The 16355-nt window shown below is 36.8% G+C and overlaps 2 protein-coding genes across 2 annotated transcripts; one reads left to right on the top strand and one right to left on the bottom strand.

Moving 5' to 3' along the window:
• The first annotated feature begins 1339 nt into the window (after window positions 1–1339).
• On the top strand, window positions 1340–7956 carry LOC576311 (kelch-like protein 26). The gene is made up of 3 exons (XM_776631.5): window positions 1340–1499; window positions 3100–4237; window positions 4805–7956. Exons 1-3 carry the CDS (start codon window positions 1497–1499, stop codon window positions 5554–5556), a joined length of 1893 nt encoding a protein of 630 aa, XP_781724.4. The 5' UTR covers window positions 1340–1496; the 3' UTR covers window positions 5557–7956.
• A 403-nt stretch (window positions 7957–8359) lies between these two features.
• On the bottom strand, window positions 8360–14328 carry LOC576244 (tRNA pseudouridine synthase-like 1). Its single transcript, XM_030986494.1, has 7 exons — window positions 14226–14328; window positions 12943–13012; window positions 12150–12349; window positions 11391–11537; window positions 10129–10357; window positions 9240–9402; window positions 8360–8798 (listed from the first exon to the last, which is right to left on the bottom strand). Exons 1-7 carry the CDS (start codon window positions 14270–14272, stop codon window positions 8743–8745), a joined length of 912 nt encoding a protein of 303 aa, XP_030842354.1. The 5' UTR covers window positions 14273–14328; the 3' UTR covers window positions 8360–8742.
• Between the last annotated feature and the right edge of the window lie 2027 nt (window positions 14329–16355).

Genomic DNA, 16355 nt, shown 5'->3' with positions numbered 1-16355 from the left:
GCAACAGTGACTGATGTGAGAAGAAATTATTGGAGCTCAATAAAATGACCGCGTGGTATGAATGCTGAGATCTGAATGAAGCATAAATCAAAATAAAATTTCTTTTTCTTCACACATTTAATATTCTGCCTCCAATATTGTCAACACAACTATTCGCTTAGGTCTCATGGAAACTTATTGTTGGCAAAACCCAGAACAGATTATTGTAAACGTACGTTCTCTTACAGAGGTGCTATTCAATTCAACAATCTTCTCGTAAATCTTAAACTCCCATTGTCTTCAATTATTTTCAAAAAGCCAAATTGCCTTCGGCTTCGTTCCCGATCTCATGTAAGCTGTTAATTGGATTTGATGATTTAATTTGTTTGTTTTCTTTTTTTCGAGTCACGTGTTCCTCACTATAACAATCATCTTGGACCCCATGAAGAACAGCCTTGTCTCTATGGCTTGACTGAACTGGGTGTCCTTCCGACTTCATTATTGTCTTCTTCTTTTCTCTTTTTTACATTGTATATTATGTTTTTTTTAAATGTATATTTATATAATCTTGTAAATGTTCTGTATATATATCATGTTTTGATTGTGAATTCAGAGAATAAATCAATCAAATCAAATCAAATTGATAGGAGGGCGACAAGATGTCTAGATGAATTAATAACTTAATTAATTAGTTAATTTCCTTTTCTTGTATTATATTCTATGACACACAAAAGGTTTTTAACTACCTCATCTGTATTTCCTTCTGATTTTTTTTAACACACAATATATGCCTTCATTGTTATGTATGATTAATATGTTGTTACCTAGCTTTTGTGATTCTCAGACCAATTGAAGAAATATTCCTGTCATAATGACAATTGAATTAATAAATTCAATTCAATACACTGACGACATAGTTAGGCACTCCAATTATGACATTCCTGATATAACCTAGCAAGCAAGATACAGATTTAAAATGACTATGGTACAAGACCCGGAAGCTGGGACATCCCCCCCCCCCCCCCTTTGAAGTTAGACCTGGAAGCTTGGCAGCTGGAGACGGCTTTCTTGCAGAAGCTTTGGTATATTCAAGGTATTCACGGTACTATATTTTTGTTCTCATAAACTTCTGAAAAATTGACAAACCTCGGAAAGAAGTTGCTACAATAAAGGCGGTTACAATTTTCTAGGTGAAATTACACAGCTCAGTAAATTCACTAAGATGTACCCCTCCCCCTATAAGGTTGAATCTGTCAAATAGGATATCGATCGCCTCGATTCACTATAGCACGGGTCAATAGACATAGCGTTCTGTTCACAATAGCAACCGAAAAGTGGCGGAGATTTAAATGTACACAACTTTTTATTCATAGTTGCACAGTGTTTTGTACAGGACTACATACAGGTATATATCAGAAGAGGCTGCAATGTCTGAATTCGTACAATTTTAACCTGCATTGCTGTACATGTTATATTGAAGGAAGAGGTTCTCTGTCGCATATATCAGCTGGTAAATCATGGTAAGTTCAAAGTGGTTCATTTTAATTACACGTTATTATTTAAAGAAGAAAACAAATGCTCGGCATTTAATTCCAGTAAGCAGGTATAAGGCTTTTTCATGTTTGTGTATCAATACAAATGTAGTATACAGCATATCTAGCTAATTTCGACTACTACTACTAGGGTATTTTCTTCGAATTAAAAAGTCATTTATTGCGGTATTGGAAATCACTCTACCTCTTGTTCTTCTTGAAGATTCTTTGTCATGTATATCTGGTCATAGACTAAATAATATGTTATACATAGTATATATCATACATGTGCAGGCCTACTGTATACGGGTCTCACTACTCGGATCTGCAAATTTAAAAATAGTCAACGGCTAGACCAAAAGATTATCACTATGATCGTTTATAACCACTTTGTGATGAATTATCTTGTAAAACTTCTTTCTTGAATGACAAGCGGGTTGCTCACCCCTTGTTCAGTATAATATTCGCTTTTTTCTGAAATAAGCCCACGGAAGAATTTTCATATGTCAAATTAGTGTCCATGTAACTTTATACCGATTTGCATTTGTTATTAGAGGCTCAAGTCACCTAACATATAATTTCCCTTGAAACTAGTGGTATAGCCATATACCGCGACATCCTAACCTCCTTTTCATTACATTTACCACCAACAAAAATACAATCCTTATAGTGGATACAAATTGTTATTGTCTATCTTTGTCTCTGTATCTGTCTCTCTCTCTTTCTATATTCTCATCTCTCTCTGTCTCTTTCTCTCTCTCCCTCGCTTTCTCAATCTTTCACTCAATTCTACGTCTGATGATTAGTTTTATGATAAGGAGCTTTTGATTTGACTAAATTCTATTCCCCCCCCCCCCCTCATAATTTCCGATGTTTAAAATACTAAGTGTGATTGTTTTCAAGAGTTATTCACACATTGCATGCTTGTTATTTTAATTTGTATTATGAATTATTTTTGTTTTATTTATGTATATTGTGTGAATGTTTTTTAACAGACTTGCTGAAAAACAGCCTTGTGGCTGATAGCAGGTGTTTTAACCGTGGTTAAATAAATCAACAAAATATATATATATATATATATATCCCCTGTAATGCAATTGTAGATAAGATAAAACATCGTACTTGTTTCATTCACGAGTAATTCATCACATACTCTCCAATATCAAAAGCGCTAATCCAAAGGCCCCACAAATCCAAAGAAATCGTTATATTTAAAAAGGCATCAATATTATTGCTGCAAAGGTCTCTCCCTTTCATGTCCAAAGGGAATCCAAATTACCCTCACTTACTTCTTCATCTGATGACATGTATGTTCCTATTTGAGCGTATTGTCATCAGTGTTTTTACACTTTGTGCATTAGAAAAATGATTCATGGGTTGAATTATTTACATTTTAATGAGTTTCCATTTGATTATCATTTCATCTTGTGGCCTTTCAGTAAAGACGTTGTGATCAGGAAGATAGCTATACATTGTTAATTATATGCAAATTACAGGTGAAATTTAAGATGTTGCAGTACTCTCTAATCAAATGCCTATTATAAGTCATCTATGTTAAATGACATATTCTACATTTTCACCAATACAGGATCAGTCTGCAGATTCCCCAAACTTCCTCTTAAACGACTTGTCACCACGAAAGAACCCTGTTAAACTGAATCTTCCTGCATCGTTTGGCCGGCGTTCTCCTCTCAAACCTGCTAACAAGTCCTCATCACACATGATCAGTAGCTCGCTCAGTTCCATTCACGGTGGTCGTGTTCTCAAGGAACTCAACTCTTTCCGCAATCAGGGTCTCCTCTGCGATGTCTCCATCGTGGTCAATGGAACCAAGATCGAGGCCCATCGAACCATACTTGCCGCAAACAGCAAATATCTACGAGACCAGCTTCTGAAGATTGCTGCGCGAGGGAAGTCACCCGTCAACAGACCTGAGATTCAGCTGGATGGGGTATCTGTTGCAACACTCCGTTCAGTTACGTCTTTCATGTATACGTCTGAGCTGGGAGAAGATATCTCTATAGAGCATATCTTAGATGTCTTCCGGGCTGCGGTAAAGCTTAAAATGCCAGAACTGAAGCAGTACTGTGCAGAACAGACTAAGAACTTACTCAAACCAGACACTTGTCTTAACATCTTGAGACAGGCAGAGAACGCAGATTCTGGCAAAATCAAAAGAAGCATTGAGAAATACATTGCTGAGAATTTTATGCTTCTTGTCAATAGCAGTGAAGACTACTTAACAATCTCCTCTGATAACATGATGGCTATCTGCCAACTTGAAGAGTTCCATAGGAATGGTTCTGCAGCAGAGTTGCTTCATGCCCTGATAACCTGGATCCAGAGTGGCTCCGAGTCTAGAATAGAACATACTCAACCCCTTCTTGAAGCCATCCGTTTCCATGACATTCTCCCATTGGACATCCGTGCTGAGATCTCATCCATTGAGTCCCACCTGGTCAAACCGGAAGATGCACCACTCAAGCAGAAGCTGCTGGTATGCATCGCATCTCGTACTCAAGACTGTATCCGTCCTTCCTACATGACACAAGCCCCTGGGAAGACTACATTCCTGCTGGTAGGTGGAGATGATGCTACTGGAGCTCCTATTGATAGAACCTTTACATTCGATCCAATGGTAGGGGACTGGAATAACGGGAGTGCAATGCCCATTAGCAGGCTAGACCATGCCAGTGCTGTACTTAATGGTGTCCTCTATGTTGCAGGTTAGTTCAGTTAATGTTTTCTAAAAAATGACGGTTGTGCGCAATCTACTGTAACTAAGAAATTTATATTATACATTGTTAATTTGGAAATGGTATTTCTAATACATGTACATGTACACTGACATCTACATTCAAGAATGCACAAATCCAAATGTATTTTGCCAAATTCTTTTAGTCAAACATACTTGTAGCTTGTTAGGTTGCCAAGACTCATTAGCTCTGGACAAAAAGAGAAGGTAGTATTTCATGTAGGCATAATATAGAATGCTTTTGAGATGGCTTGAAGGAAAATAGGTCACTGCCTGTATGCTTTAAAATCTATGCTTAAGGCTGTTTAAGTTTTCTTCACATATCATCCTTCAATCAATAGCATAATATGTATGTTTCATTTAGGTATAACCTTTTGATTAGAATTCAGACAGATTAATTTGCTTTATAACCTGTACTATGGTATACAACTAACATCAGGTTTTCAGACATGATTCATAGTGAAAGCTGTACAAAATAAAAATAGTTATTTTCCCTGGACCTTATCCATCCCGTCTTCCCATTTACTTCAATATATAGGTGGCCAGCACTCTGCACACAACAAGGCAGCAGACAGCATTGGCACTGTCCATTCGTACAACACCAAGACAAGCACCTGGTCCCAGCTATGCCCCATGCAGAAGCGCCGTGCAGTCTTCTCCCTGAATACACTCAACAACCGCTTGTATGCTGTAGGTGGCAAGAATGCTCACGGTTCTCTGGCCAGTGTGGAATTCTACGATCCTGCCTCAGAGTCCTGGACCTATGTAAGCCATATGTACACAGGACTCTTTGGGCATGCCAGCGTGATACTGGATGATAAGATATATGTAACAGGTGGAGTAGTTGCAGGCCGTCACTTCACAAATGCACTCCAGTGCTACCATCCTAAATCTGATAAATGGGTCCACATGTCTCCGATGTCGTCCAAGAGGGCGTTCCACATGATGTGCACAGCTGGGGGAAAGCTTTATGTTTTTGGAGGCAACACCAGAGACCCATCCGCTAAACGAGTTGACTGTGAGTCCATGGAGTGTTACGACCCCATAACAGATAGATGGGAGTCCATTGAGAACATGCCACGCCCTGTGTGCTTTGCAGCAGCCGCAATCCTAGAGGATAACATCTATGTGTTTGGAGGTTACAGCGGTAAGAAGGCCAAGCGTCACGCGGACATACAATGCTTCAACATTGAGGACAGGACGTGGTTCCTGGTTGGTCAGTTGCCTGAACCTGTAATGAGGCTTTCCGTCAGTGAATTAAAAGCACCCTCAGCTTTGATTGTTCACTAAAGCTTGCGTTAGTGTTCTAAAAATGAAGAGTTTAATTCCTAAATGAGCTAAATCCATTTTCGTAACTTCAGAGAAAAAAGAAATGGTTTACCAGATTTTGTGCAGGCATCTATGGAAAAGAGTGATATTAGAAGGTGCATTTTTTCATAATTGCTCCTAAAATTTAAGTAAATAATTTTGTTGAAAGACGGTTACTTATTATAAAGAGGATTTAGCTCCTTTGGGAATTAAGCTCTTCAAAGAGATAAGGGGACAGGATTCTAAGCAATTGAGTGCAACTGCCACTTTACACCACCAAAACTCCCATGTGGAATTTGACTAAGACGAGCTTGTGTGCTTCTTGGAAATTTAGAACAGGCTTATAAAAAAATCATTTTTAATATATATATTTTTTAAATAAAAATCAACCAAAGATGTACATCATTCTTATGCAACTTCAGAACATTGTTAGGTTGGCACATTATACATACACTCTTGTTATTATTTGTATCCTTATCACTTATCACAGTATCATTGTTATTATTATAACTTGGAGACAAAATCTTAGTTCGCATTCATGTTTGATAACTGGGTGGCACTGTTAAATGTTTTGTTAATTTTTTTTCTATCATGTATTCTGTAAAAAGAGGATGTATTTAGATTGACTAATCAACTTTCTTGCAGACACACAATAGGCAACAGCAACAGCAACAGAAGTGATATCATTCATAATAACTTTGAAAAACAGTTTGAATGTGTTCAAGATTTCAGAAGTATTAATGTTATCACAGTCTTGTATATAGTTATATACCATATTTAAAACCTCTTTATGCAACAGAATAAAGTAATTATCTCCTTTTAATTATTACAATATAGAGAGTAAACAGATTTTAAAATTGACATTCCATTTGGACATTTATTGTAATGGCTGGTTGCCAGAACACTGCTGTAACTGCATACTGTAAATACTAATATGTATACAATTAATAATTCAACTCAACCTTATGGTACGTAATGCATTTCTTTATACATCTACTTCATGTAACTACATTTATTTTACTGTAACCATTTCCTGGTACTCATGAAAATCTTTGCAAAATGTTTACCAAAGTGAGATAACATATTTTAGGTTCCATATTCTAAACTTTCTATAATGAAAACAAAATTAATTGAAAATGAAATTCTTTTCTAGTGCAAGTATCAAATTTTGAGGAGAGAAAAGTCTTCATACATGTAGCTTTCATCATAAGCAGTAATGATGTATGCCAAATGTTACTTAGAACTACATTTACTGCATGGCTATAGATATTAATTTCTCATATATCTCCTCTCCAGCTCATCCAAAACTCAGCAGCTAGATTGATCACATTAAGTAGGAAATATGACCATGTATCACCTGTTCTTCGCTCACTTCATTGGCTACCGGTCCATTCTCGCATTACTTTCAAAATCCTACTTCTTTCATACAAAATAACACATAACCTTGCCCCAAAATATCTTCTTGACCTAGTCTCCCTTCGATCCTCCACTTCTGCCAGATCCCTCCGTTCATCTTCCTCCATGCAATTAATTCATGGCCCACAAACAAAAACCTGTTATGGTGACCATGCCTTTTCATCGATTACCTCCGCCCTCTGGAACAAACTCCCACCCCATATTCAAAATGCCCCATCCATGGAATCATTCAAAACCCTTCTCAAAACCCACCTTTTTAATAAGTTATAGTTTACTTACCTTTAATTTCATTCAACTCAATTGTATTGTATTGCATTGTATTAGTAATATTTCATTTTACTTTGTTGCTTTTAAGGTACTGAACATGCTGAATAATTAAAAGTTAGACAGTACCACCTGTGCGCTTAGAAACGTCTGTATAAAGCGCCCTATAAATGTAATTATTATTATCATTATTATTAAAGATAAATTACACACTGCAAAAACTATGAGTAAGCAGAATAGGTGTCATGAAGGGGTTGCTCTTATTGAATCATGACAAAATTGTGTAGAATACATTGCACTTAAAGATATTTACTTAAAATGAGTGCATTCAGTAAACACATTGATATTCTAAAGACTGGTACCACAATTGTAAGTATTATGCTGACACAATGAAAAGATGTATTGAGTTTTAAGGAAGGTATTACATTTGATTCCCTAGGTACATGTATTACAGGTTAGGATAGCCTAATATTCATGAGTAGGAATAAGCCTTAAAGACAAAGTTGTTTCCTTAAGCACTGTTTTCCCCCAAAAAATACTTTGAATCTATGATTACAACACTACATGTCAGATGTGTGTACATATTTTGCTACTTTAGTTCATGTTATTTTGCCATTTAAATCACATCAAATCAAACTTGTATAATTGATTGTTTAATATTCATTACATGTGTTTCTCAAATAATCATATACTGGTAATTAATCTGACTGTTTCCCTGATTCATTTCTTAGCTGACTGAAGGAAATTATGATTCATGACTTTATGATCATCATAGACATAGAGTAAGAAGAACATATATAGACTTCATGGGGTGTTGGGTGGAGTTATTTCTTTGTGTTTCCTGGAAAGCCCACATTTTTCTGAACATTTTGATATCAAATACTCATTTTGGCAAAATATGGAGTTACGTCTTTGTGTCACTGAACCCTGGACATGTACATTATGAGGTTGTTTAGCACTGCCAAATGAAACCAAGTCATGATTACATTTATTCATTAAAACAATCATTCTCAGAACGTATCATCATCCTTCATAATAAAATATATCATAAATGCTAACCTATGGGTTGCAAAAAATAATTGTTATTCATTTTTTGCCCCGAAAATATATGATTGAAATTTGGACCGACTTTCGAGCTACATTTGGGTATTTTGTATATGCAGAGCATGTGATCTAGAGCAAGAATTAGTAGATTTTGGTTCATTTTATCTTCCTACATGTAAATATTCACATTTTATATAAAATTCTTATGGATGACATAATCAACATTGTTCAGCTGCTTTCAGACAGTTGCACTCAAAATGTAATTGCATGACCAGACAGTACTTTCCATTCATGACAATTATGCAATTAAAACAAAATGAATACCATGAATACCTGATGCACAGAAGGCCCTTTTTCTTCTTTAATACACATTTACAAAAAATGTTACACAAGAGAAATCTACCTTGGTATAGCACCCTTACTCGCGCACTTGTGAATGTCTTCTCAGGTAATGGATGTGTCTTCAGTAGGTGAAGATGGGACATTGCGTAATATGAGATCTGTAGAATCAAATAAATGAAAATGGGGAGAAAGATCAATATTAAGGAGAGACAGTGACAGAGAGAAAGTGAGATGAAAAGAGAGAGTGTGCATGTGTGTAAGAAGAAAGAATGAGCCCAGGCAAATATTAAAAAATAAGATGAAAGACAAGAAACAGAGATTGTAGAGGAGAAAGAGGGAGTACGCATCAACCTCTGAAGATCTGTTCAAAAGACTACAAACTAATTGCAAACACATTTACAAGATCAATCAATAGTAATACACATATCTAATATAGATGTAAGAAATGGACTTCATCATCTACAAGGATGAATTGTATTTGCACAAAAGTGAGCAACTTGTATTATAGGTTTGATAAATTGCATAATCATTAAAAAGAAAATTAAGCCAATTGTCTCATCTCTTGCACGTGGATTAAATCACCAATATTTTAACCTCACCATTTTCATTGTAAAGTACTTCTTTGAGATACAAGCCATGGGCTGGAGCCATTGTAGTCCTATGCATATGACTGTTGTCGCGAGATTCCAAGATGGTTGTGATGTGTGAGGGCGCTATACGACCCAGACCCACAGCGACTAACGCTCCGGTCATTCTCCGAATCTGAGGAACGGACAATAGCAAGAAGTCAGCATAAGTTTTGTTCATTTAGGACTGTAACCTTATAAAGGTAAAGACCAGTTCTGGTCGTGCAATTGCATTATGAAAGAAACGTTGTGAAATCTATCAGAAAAGGTTGATCATCTAGCATATACCGTATTTGCCGGCGATAAGGCGGCAAATAATGGTTTCCAAAACTGGTCTTTGAAACTGAAAGTATTCCTAAAATCAAGGAAATAATAACTGGCATGCTTTTAAAACAGACTGGTAGCCCCATAGAGAGACTATCCCAAAACAATTTCCCCCGTCTTATGTCAGATGAACACAATATGGAATGTGTTCCTATGTTGGGCAAGTACACAACAAGGAATATACGCCATGTTGTGTCTAACTGTACATTGTTGGCCACTCCGGATCCGGTTCTGTGCACTGGCCTAGATGGCCCTGCTCAATCCCAGAGCGATCTATACACAGAGTTTGGCCAACTTGGTTTCACTGGGTCACAACATGTCGTTTATTCTTTTGTTTTGCGCTTGCCCAACAAAGCAGTAGTCGCCATACTGTGTCCAACTCGAACCAGGTTGGCCAAACTCTGCGTATAGATGGCTCTACTCAATCCCATTATGTACTGCCATCTGTTGGTGTAAGATTGTACTTGTGTAAAATAAAGCATTATTTTACAATGTGAAACAATATCTGTGAGAATCTAAATATAACACTGGTACTGACCTGTCGATACAAGAAGGATCTACTGTGAAACGTGAGCTCCAAGAATTCTAACTGAGCCATCTTGTTACAATGATGATAGAGGAATCCTCGTGTTCTTCTGAACTCAATCATGTCGATGGTCTTGATCGGGGATTTCTTGTCATCATCCATACTTGAGTTCCTGAAGGCAGTGAAATCATGGGTACCAACAAACCTCCCGGATGCCTCCTTCATTGATGGGATGTCAAGTCTTTAAAATATAGAAAATATTCAAACCATTATTTGTTTAAAGCAGAACTACACTACTTGAAGCTTCTTGCGCCCTCTACCTATATAGCAGACCATGCCTAAGCGGTACCCGTTGATCCCCCATGATCCTCTTTTTCTTATGTTAAGTGAGAGCTGATTTGATTAGATAACCACCTGTCAGTGACCATGCAGGGAGGTCTAATTCCTCCTGGCCAAATTACTGCAGACAGGCTTTAATAACAATATCTTTACTTATACTGCCCACACATCCACCCGAGAAGATGCTAGAGGTATCTAGAGAGTGCTTTTATTACCTTGGCTTAAGCCAAGCCGCTCTAAGGCCCTGAAAGCATTCAATGAATCAATTCCTACCAGGTACCCATTTACAATGTACTACACCTACTTGTAAGTGGAGAGTGGTGAATGTAGATTAATGTCTTGCCAAATGATATCAGAGCTTAGACTCGAATCATGAACCATAAGATTTACAGTCTGGTGACATATCCACTAGACCACAACACCTCTACAACACCATGACACACTTGCTAGTGCTTCATTTTGATAACTACGGGCACTTTGTCTAGCTATCGACTTGTAATTATCCTATGATTGAATTCAATGTTACAATTCTGCATTGACATTGCTTTCATTCTATCCAGCTGTCATTATACACAGACCCGTAAATCAATATGGCAATGGCAGCTGCATCATACTGGCCATTTATAACCCTGGGTAGAGTGAAGCAATGTAGATTCAATGTTTATGTTTATGTTTATCAATGTAAGATCTTTCACTGCTATTTATAGCTCACAGGTAATGAACTTAATCACTGTTTTACTCCACTTTTGAATGTGTAAATCTCAGTTTAGGTCAAATATCTTTCATGAACATGCACAGCTTTAAATACAAAGAGCAATTACATATATTCCATAAATAAATATTTCAATTATAGTATCAAAATAATTTTTTAGAAATAATTTCATGATATGAACAAATTTCATATCATGAAATTATTTCTAAAACATAAAATGCACCTTTGGTCGAAGGCCCAACTCCTATTCTTTTCAAAGACGGGTAACTCTATCTGTCTGCATCCCATGGCAAGCCGGTAGAGGTATGTTCTTCCCATCGCAAGGTGCTGGCTGTGAAAGCTGTCCTGAACTCTAAGAGTCTTGATGATTCTATTCAAAAGTAATGTAAAAAACACAGAGCGGCATGAAATACTACTACAGTGTAATAGTGTCTTTAATGAAATACTAATACAGTATATAATGATATTGTGACTGAAGGCCCGTTTGGAAACGATGATCCTCAAGGTGACATGAATATAACCATTTTTTATTCATAAGGGGCATAGCCCTGGAGAACAAAGGTTGTCTCCACATCATTGAGGTTGTCATAGTTAACGAGATGAAAAATGTGAATGCAAGCAATGTGTATTTTGTTTATATTCATCTGTTAATATTTTTAAATCAAAACTCAAAGCACATTTTTTCATTTACAGTACCTGTAAATCTAAGCATATCAGGAGCTCTTGTAGTGCAATAGAATATATACTTAATGTTGGATAGTTTCTGCGCTCTATAAATGTATTATTACTATTATTATTGTCATGTACTGATCTACTGATGATCATCCAACCCAAACAAAATTGAAGGAGTATCACAACTGGCGCCAATATCAAACGCATACCGGTAATGTAGACAGAACCACAAGCTAAAATAATAGATGATTATGTGCAAATAGGTTTTACAAGAACCTGAGGTGAAAAAGAGAAAATGACTTGAGGTAACCTGATATCATGATCCTCAAGTTTCTTGTTGACGGCTGCTGTGATGCTCTCAGCTAGTATATCCCGTGGTTCACCTGTTCTCTTTGACTTAAAGATCATATCAAAATGAGCTGTATTACACAAGGCATGGACACCTGTATCTGTTCTACTAGATACATGAAGCTTCACAGGAATCACAGGTTTCAGCTCATCTAAAGCACCCTGCATAAATTACAAAAACCATGAGCAAGAATGAGTTTAAAAAAAACAATGATATTCATTTTATTTCATTTATTTTCATTCTCCATAAAAACATTAAAACATACAAACATGATATACAGATAAAGATCGATAACAAGAAAAATACAAAGGGAAGGAGCAAACAAAATTTATGGGAATGTGGGGTTAACAAAAAGGGCAATTGACCTTATGAACGTCAACCCCTTCACAAATATACACTGTATTGTCGAGAAAAGAAAAGCAGTGAAAACCTAAACACCAATACAAAAGGGGGAAGAAAAAATAGAAAGGGGAAGGGTGAACCGTGAAATCGTTTATTTTAAGATTGAATACAATGATAAAAGATGGGATTTATACAATCGTATAAAAATATTCATTGAATTTTTTCATATTAAAACAAACACACACCAAAAAAAAAAAGGGCAGGGGTCTAGATAAATTTGAACTTCAGAGTAACATTGTAGGTAAAACAACACACCAAAAAAACCTGATGATCCCTTTGCTTTATTTTATTATTAAAAATAAAATCACCTAGTAATAGCATCACAGAAATACTGCTGAATCAGATTACTTACTTCAATTACATCTTGTACACCAACAAATTTTTCCCCAGAAGCAGAAAGACTGGTTGCTCGAACAACACCCCTGTATGAAGGAAGTAGAGGTGAAATAATTGTATTCATAACAGAAGTAATATTGTCAAGGAGTATCATTTGGATTATTTGTAATGTTTTTAGGAGCAACAAAGTTTTATTAAGAACCTCTGAATATTGCAAATAAGATTTAACTTACTGGAAAAGTCCCATGAATGACAAAAGCATTTAAACAATAACACCCCCCCCCCAAGAAAAATAAAGAAAAACAAAAAAATCATACCAATTAGCTTTGTACACTGTATAGACTAGAGTCACCATTATTCAGTACTCCCTTGAAGGAATGAATTTCCATGCATTGATGAAACAAAGGCGGCCTGATAAGGGCTCCAGTCTTGCAGGGGCAAGTAAACTCATGTCCTGAATGAGGTCTTGTTATTAGATTGGTATTGAATTTTAGCTTCTAGAGCTAGGCCTATACCGCTACAACGCTACATGACAGGATATACATCTATTCAAGGGGGAATTCGTGTCCAGCAAGTGCAAGGTGCCAGGGCCCGTTTCTCAAAACCGCCGTAAGTCTAACTTCTTGACTAAATCAGCGTAAGCTATTTGTCCACTACGTGTTTCACGAAGCCCTCTTTGCCAAGATCAAAGACATCTTGACCGAGTAGTTTTGACGGTTCCGACCCCGTCATATCTCTGTCATAACTTTTTAGACGATGGGCAGTGCCATCACATGTCATTTATTAGGTAGACCGTAGACTAGATCTATGGCTGGCAGAAAAGGACAAGAAATTCTCCAACTAAGTCTAAACATGTATGATCCTTTTATACATTCACTTAATAAAAGTTAAACAGTGAGTTCTTGTTTTTTATATTTGAAAAAGCCATATTTATATCAAAGGATTTTTCCACTTTACTAAACTGATTATAGATCTACACGTTTATTTCCATGTTGTAAAATCCTCGAAGTTGGCGGATGAAGCTAATTATGAATGTTTTGTCGTTGGTTTCGAGTTAAACGGGCCCGCCCGATTGCTCTTGATTTGTGCAGTGCAGACAGTCGGACGGGTGCGTGCCGAGCTCGAGGCGAGGCAGAGTACCGTACTAACTTGTTGCCACACAGCTCACGCACAAAATGCAGTCCACAGACTTGTGTCTGTTTGCGTGCATTGAGTGGGAGCTTACTCCAAGAGATGGCCTATAACGCTCCTTAAAAATAATATCATACTTGCAAAAAATGTGATTTACATCAACTTTACCTATATCTTGTTCCAATATACTGGAAATAGATGAGAAAACGTCCCATTTTAAGACGTTTAAGACGTAACAAGCCACAGCAGACTCCATCCACATTATATGGTATCTTGGAGCAACAAATCAGAAGTGCATTATGCTAATACTGTATAAGTGGAGGGCCAAAGTCTAATACTTAGTTTTTGAGTTGCCTACCACCCCTACCACTACCACACAAACTAAGCACACCTTGTTCATTCAAAAAGATTTTTCATCATAATGCACAATATTTCAGAGGTGTTTTTCAAAAAAGTTGTAGCGAACACCCTAAAATGGGAGGGGGCGTCCAAAAAGTGGCCCTTTTCACGAAAGGGTATTTTGTAAATAATATTAATATGAAACCTTGAACTACCTTTAGTTTGGTGTCATATGAAAGAAAATTAAATTATCTACATGTTGATACCAATTTAAATGAATTTAGGAGTAATTAACATTGCAAACCTAAGTAAAATACATGATTTTCTTTTTAAATATTGAATTTTATCAACTTGAAAACCATTATTATATATCAAAATCGGAGGGGTACATATTTTGTTCGTTACATTTTAAGAATTTGTCCATGTACAAGGCCAATATCCTGTGTAAAGGATAATGTAACATCTCTTTTCAATAGAAAGTTATAGCAACCAAAGTTATTGATTTGATTTCCACAAAAACAACAGTTTGCCCTTATGTGTATTAAACCTATTTTGGGGCCCGGGGAGGGGCCAGGGGAGGGGGCCAGGGGAGGGGGCCCGGATCCCCGGGCTCCCCCCTGGATCACTGATCTACCCCTATATGGATCCACTATTAGAGTCAGAAATAACGAATTCGAAAGGGAAGCTATGGAAGTAAATAGGAAGGAACCTATAGTTCCTCCATGTTTGAAGAACAACAAATTGAAAAAACGTTGCTTGACGCTGGGGACTATGCCAATGCACGACACAACGTGAATCGGGAAATGCTGTCGCCTCTACGGAGAGGTCTATACTGTATGCAGGTACACTGTATCCCAATTGTCATCAAATTGTGCATATTTCCTACATCTTCATAAATTACTGTGTCAGGAAAAAAACGATATAGGCTACGCATCAACCTAAACTAAACGGTCATTAAGACCAAACAGTAATATACCAAATAGTAATTAGACCGAAAGGCAATTACACCAAATAGAATTAGTCCAAGTTATGTTGAATTAGACCATATGGTAATAAGACTCCTTTTTAATAGACGGAATGAAAATAGATTTAATGAAGTTGGACAAACTGAAATGTGTACGAAATGGTGCGTATAGACGAAAGAGGACGAAACTGATAATTGATAGGCCTACGTGAATTGGACAGTAACTTTTTTTGGTTATTGGACTTATTTGGGTTTAGACCACTTCACTAGTGAACCAAATTCCCGGACAAAATTGCAACTAGACTAAGTGAATGATAATGGACCAAACGGATATTGGACCGAATGGCAAAAAAATGATTGGGTGAAGTGGCTATTATACTAAATAGTTATTAGTCCCATTATAGACAAAATGATAATTACACGTAATGTTGATTGGACAATAATGGATAAACTGGGCCTTGGCCTAGCTATAGAATAAATTAAATTGGACGAATTGGGTTTTGGACCACAACTTGATGGTAATTCATTTTTGTTGTTGACTTTTTCATTTTTTTCCGTGGAGGGGGGGGGGGGGGGGCCTCCTGGGATCGCCGCCCCTGCTTATGGTGATAGTTGAATTATTGGTCCTGATTTGAAAAGGTCAATGAACTCCATGCATAGAAAGAAATGACATGGCCAATAGTTCATATAGCTCTCTCTGTTCGCTTAGAAAGTGAATCCTACAAACCACACCTCGAGACTATTAGTCGTGCCTTTTGATGGTACGTGACATGAACGGCCGATCATGTGACATCCATCTCTACATGACTGTTGAATACGATGACTAATTACGCATGATGATAAAGACCTGAACAACGTGAAAGTGTTTACCTACATACTTTGCAAGATGTCAACCATAATTATGTGCGTGTATATAACAGAACTCTAAAATATTTAAGAGTTCTGTGGTGTATATATACACCATAGTTATGGTATGGGCGTAACCTCGAAAATTA

The sequence above is a fragment of the Strongylocentrotus purpuratus genome, unplaced genomic scaffold (genome assembly GCF_000002235.5).
Source record: "Strongylocentrotus purpuratus isolate Spur 01 unplaced genomic scaffold, Spur_5.0 spur5_scaffold_16, whole genome shotgun sequence".
Taxonomy (NCBI): domain Eukaryota; kingdom Metazoa; phylum Echinodermata; class Echinoidea; order Camarodonta; family Strongylocentrotidae; genus Strongylocentrotus; species Strongylocentrotus purpuratus.
The sequence above is the reverse complement of the archived record's forward strand: the minus strand, read 5'-3'. Positions and strand labels throughout refer to the sequence as shown.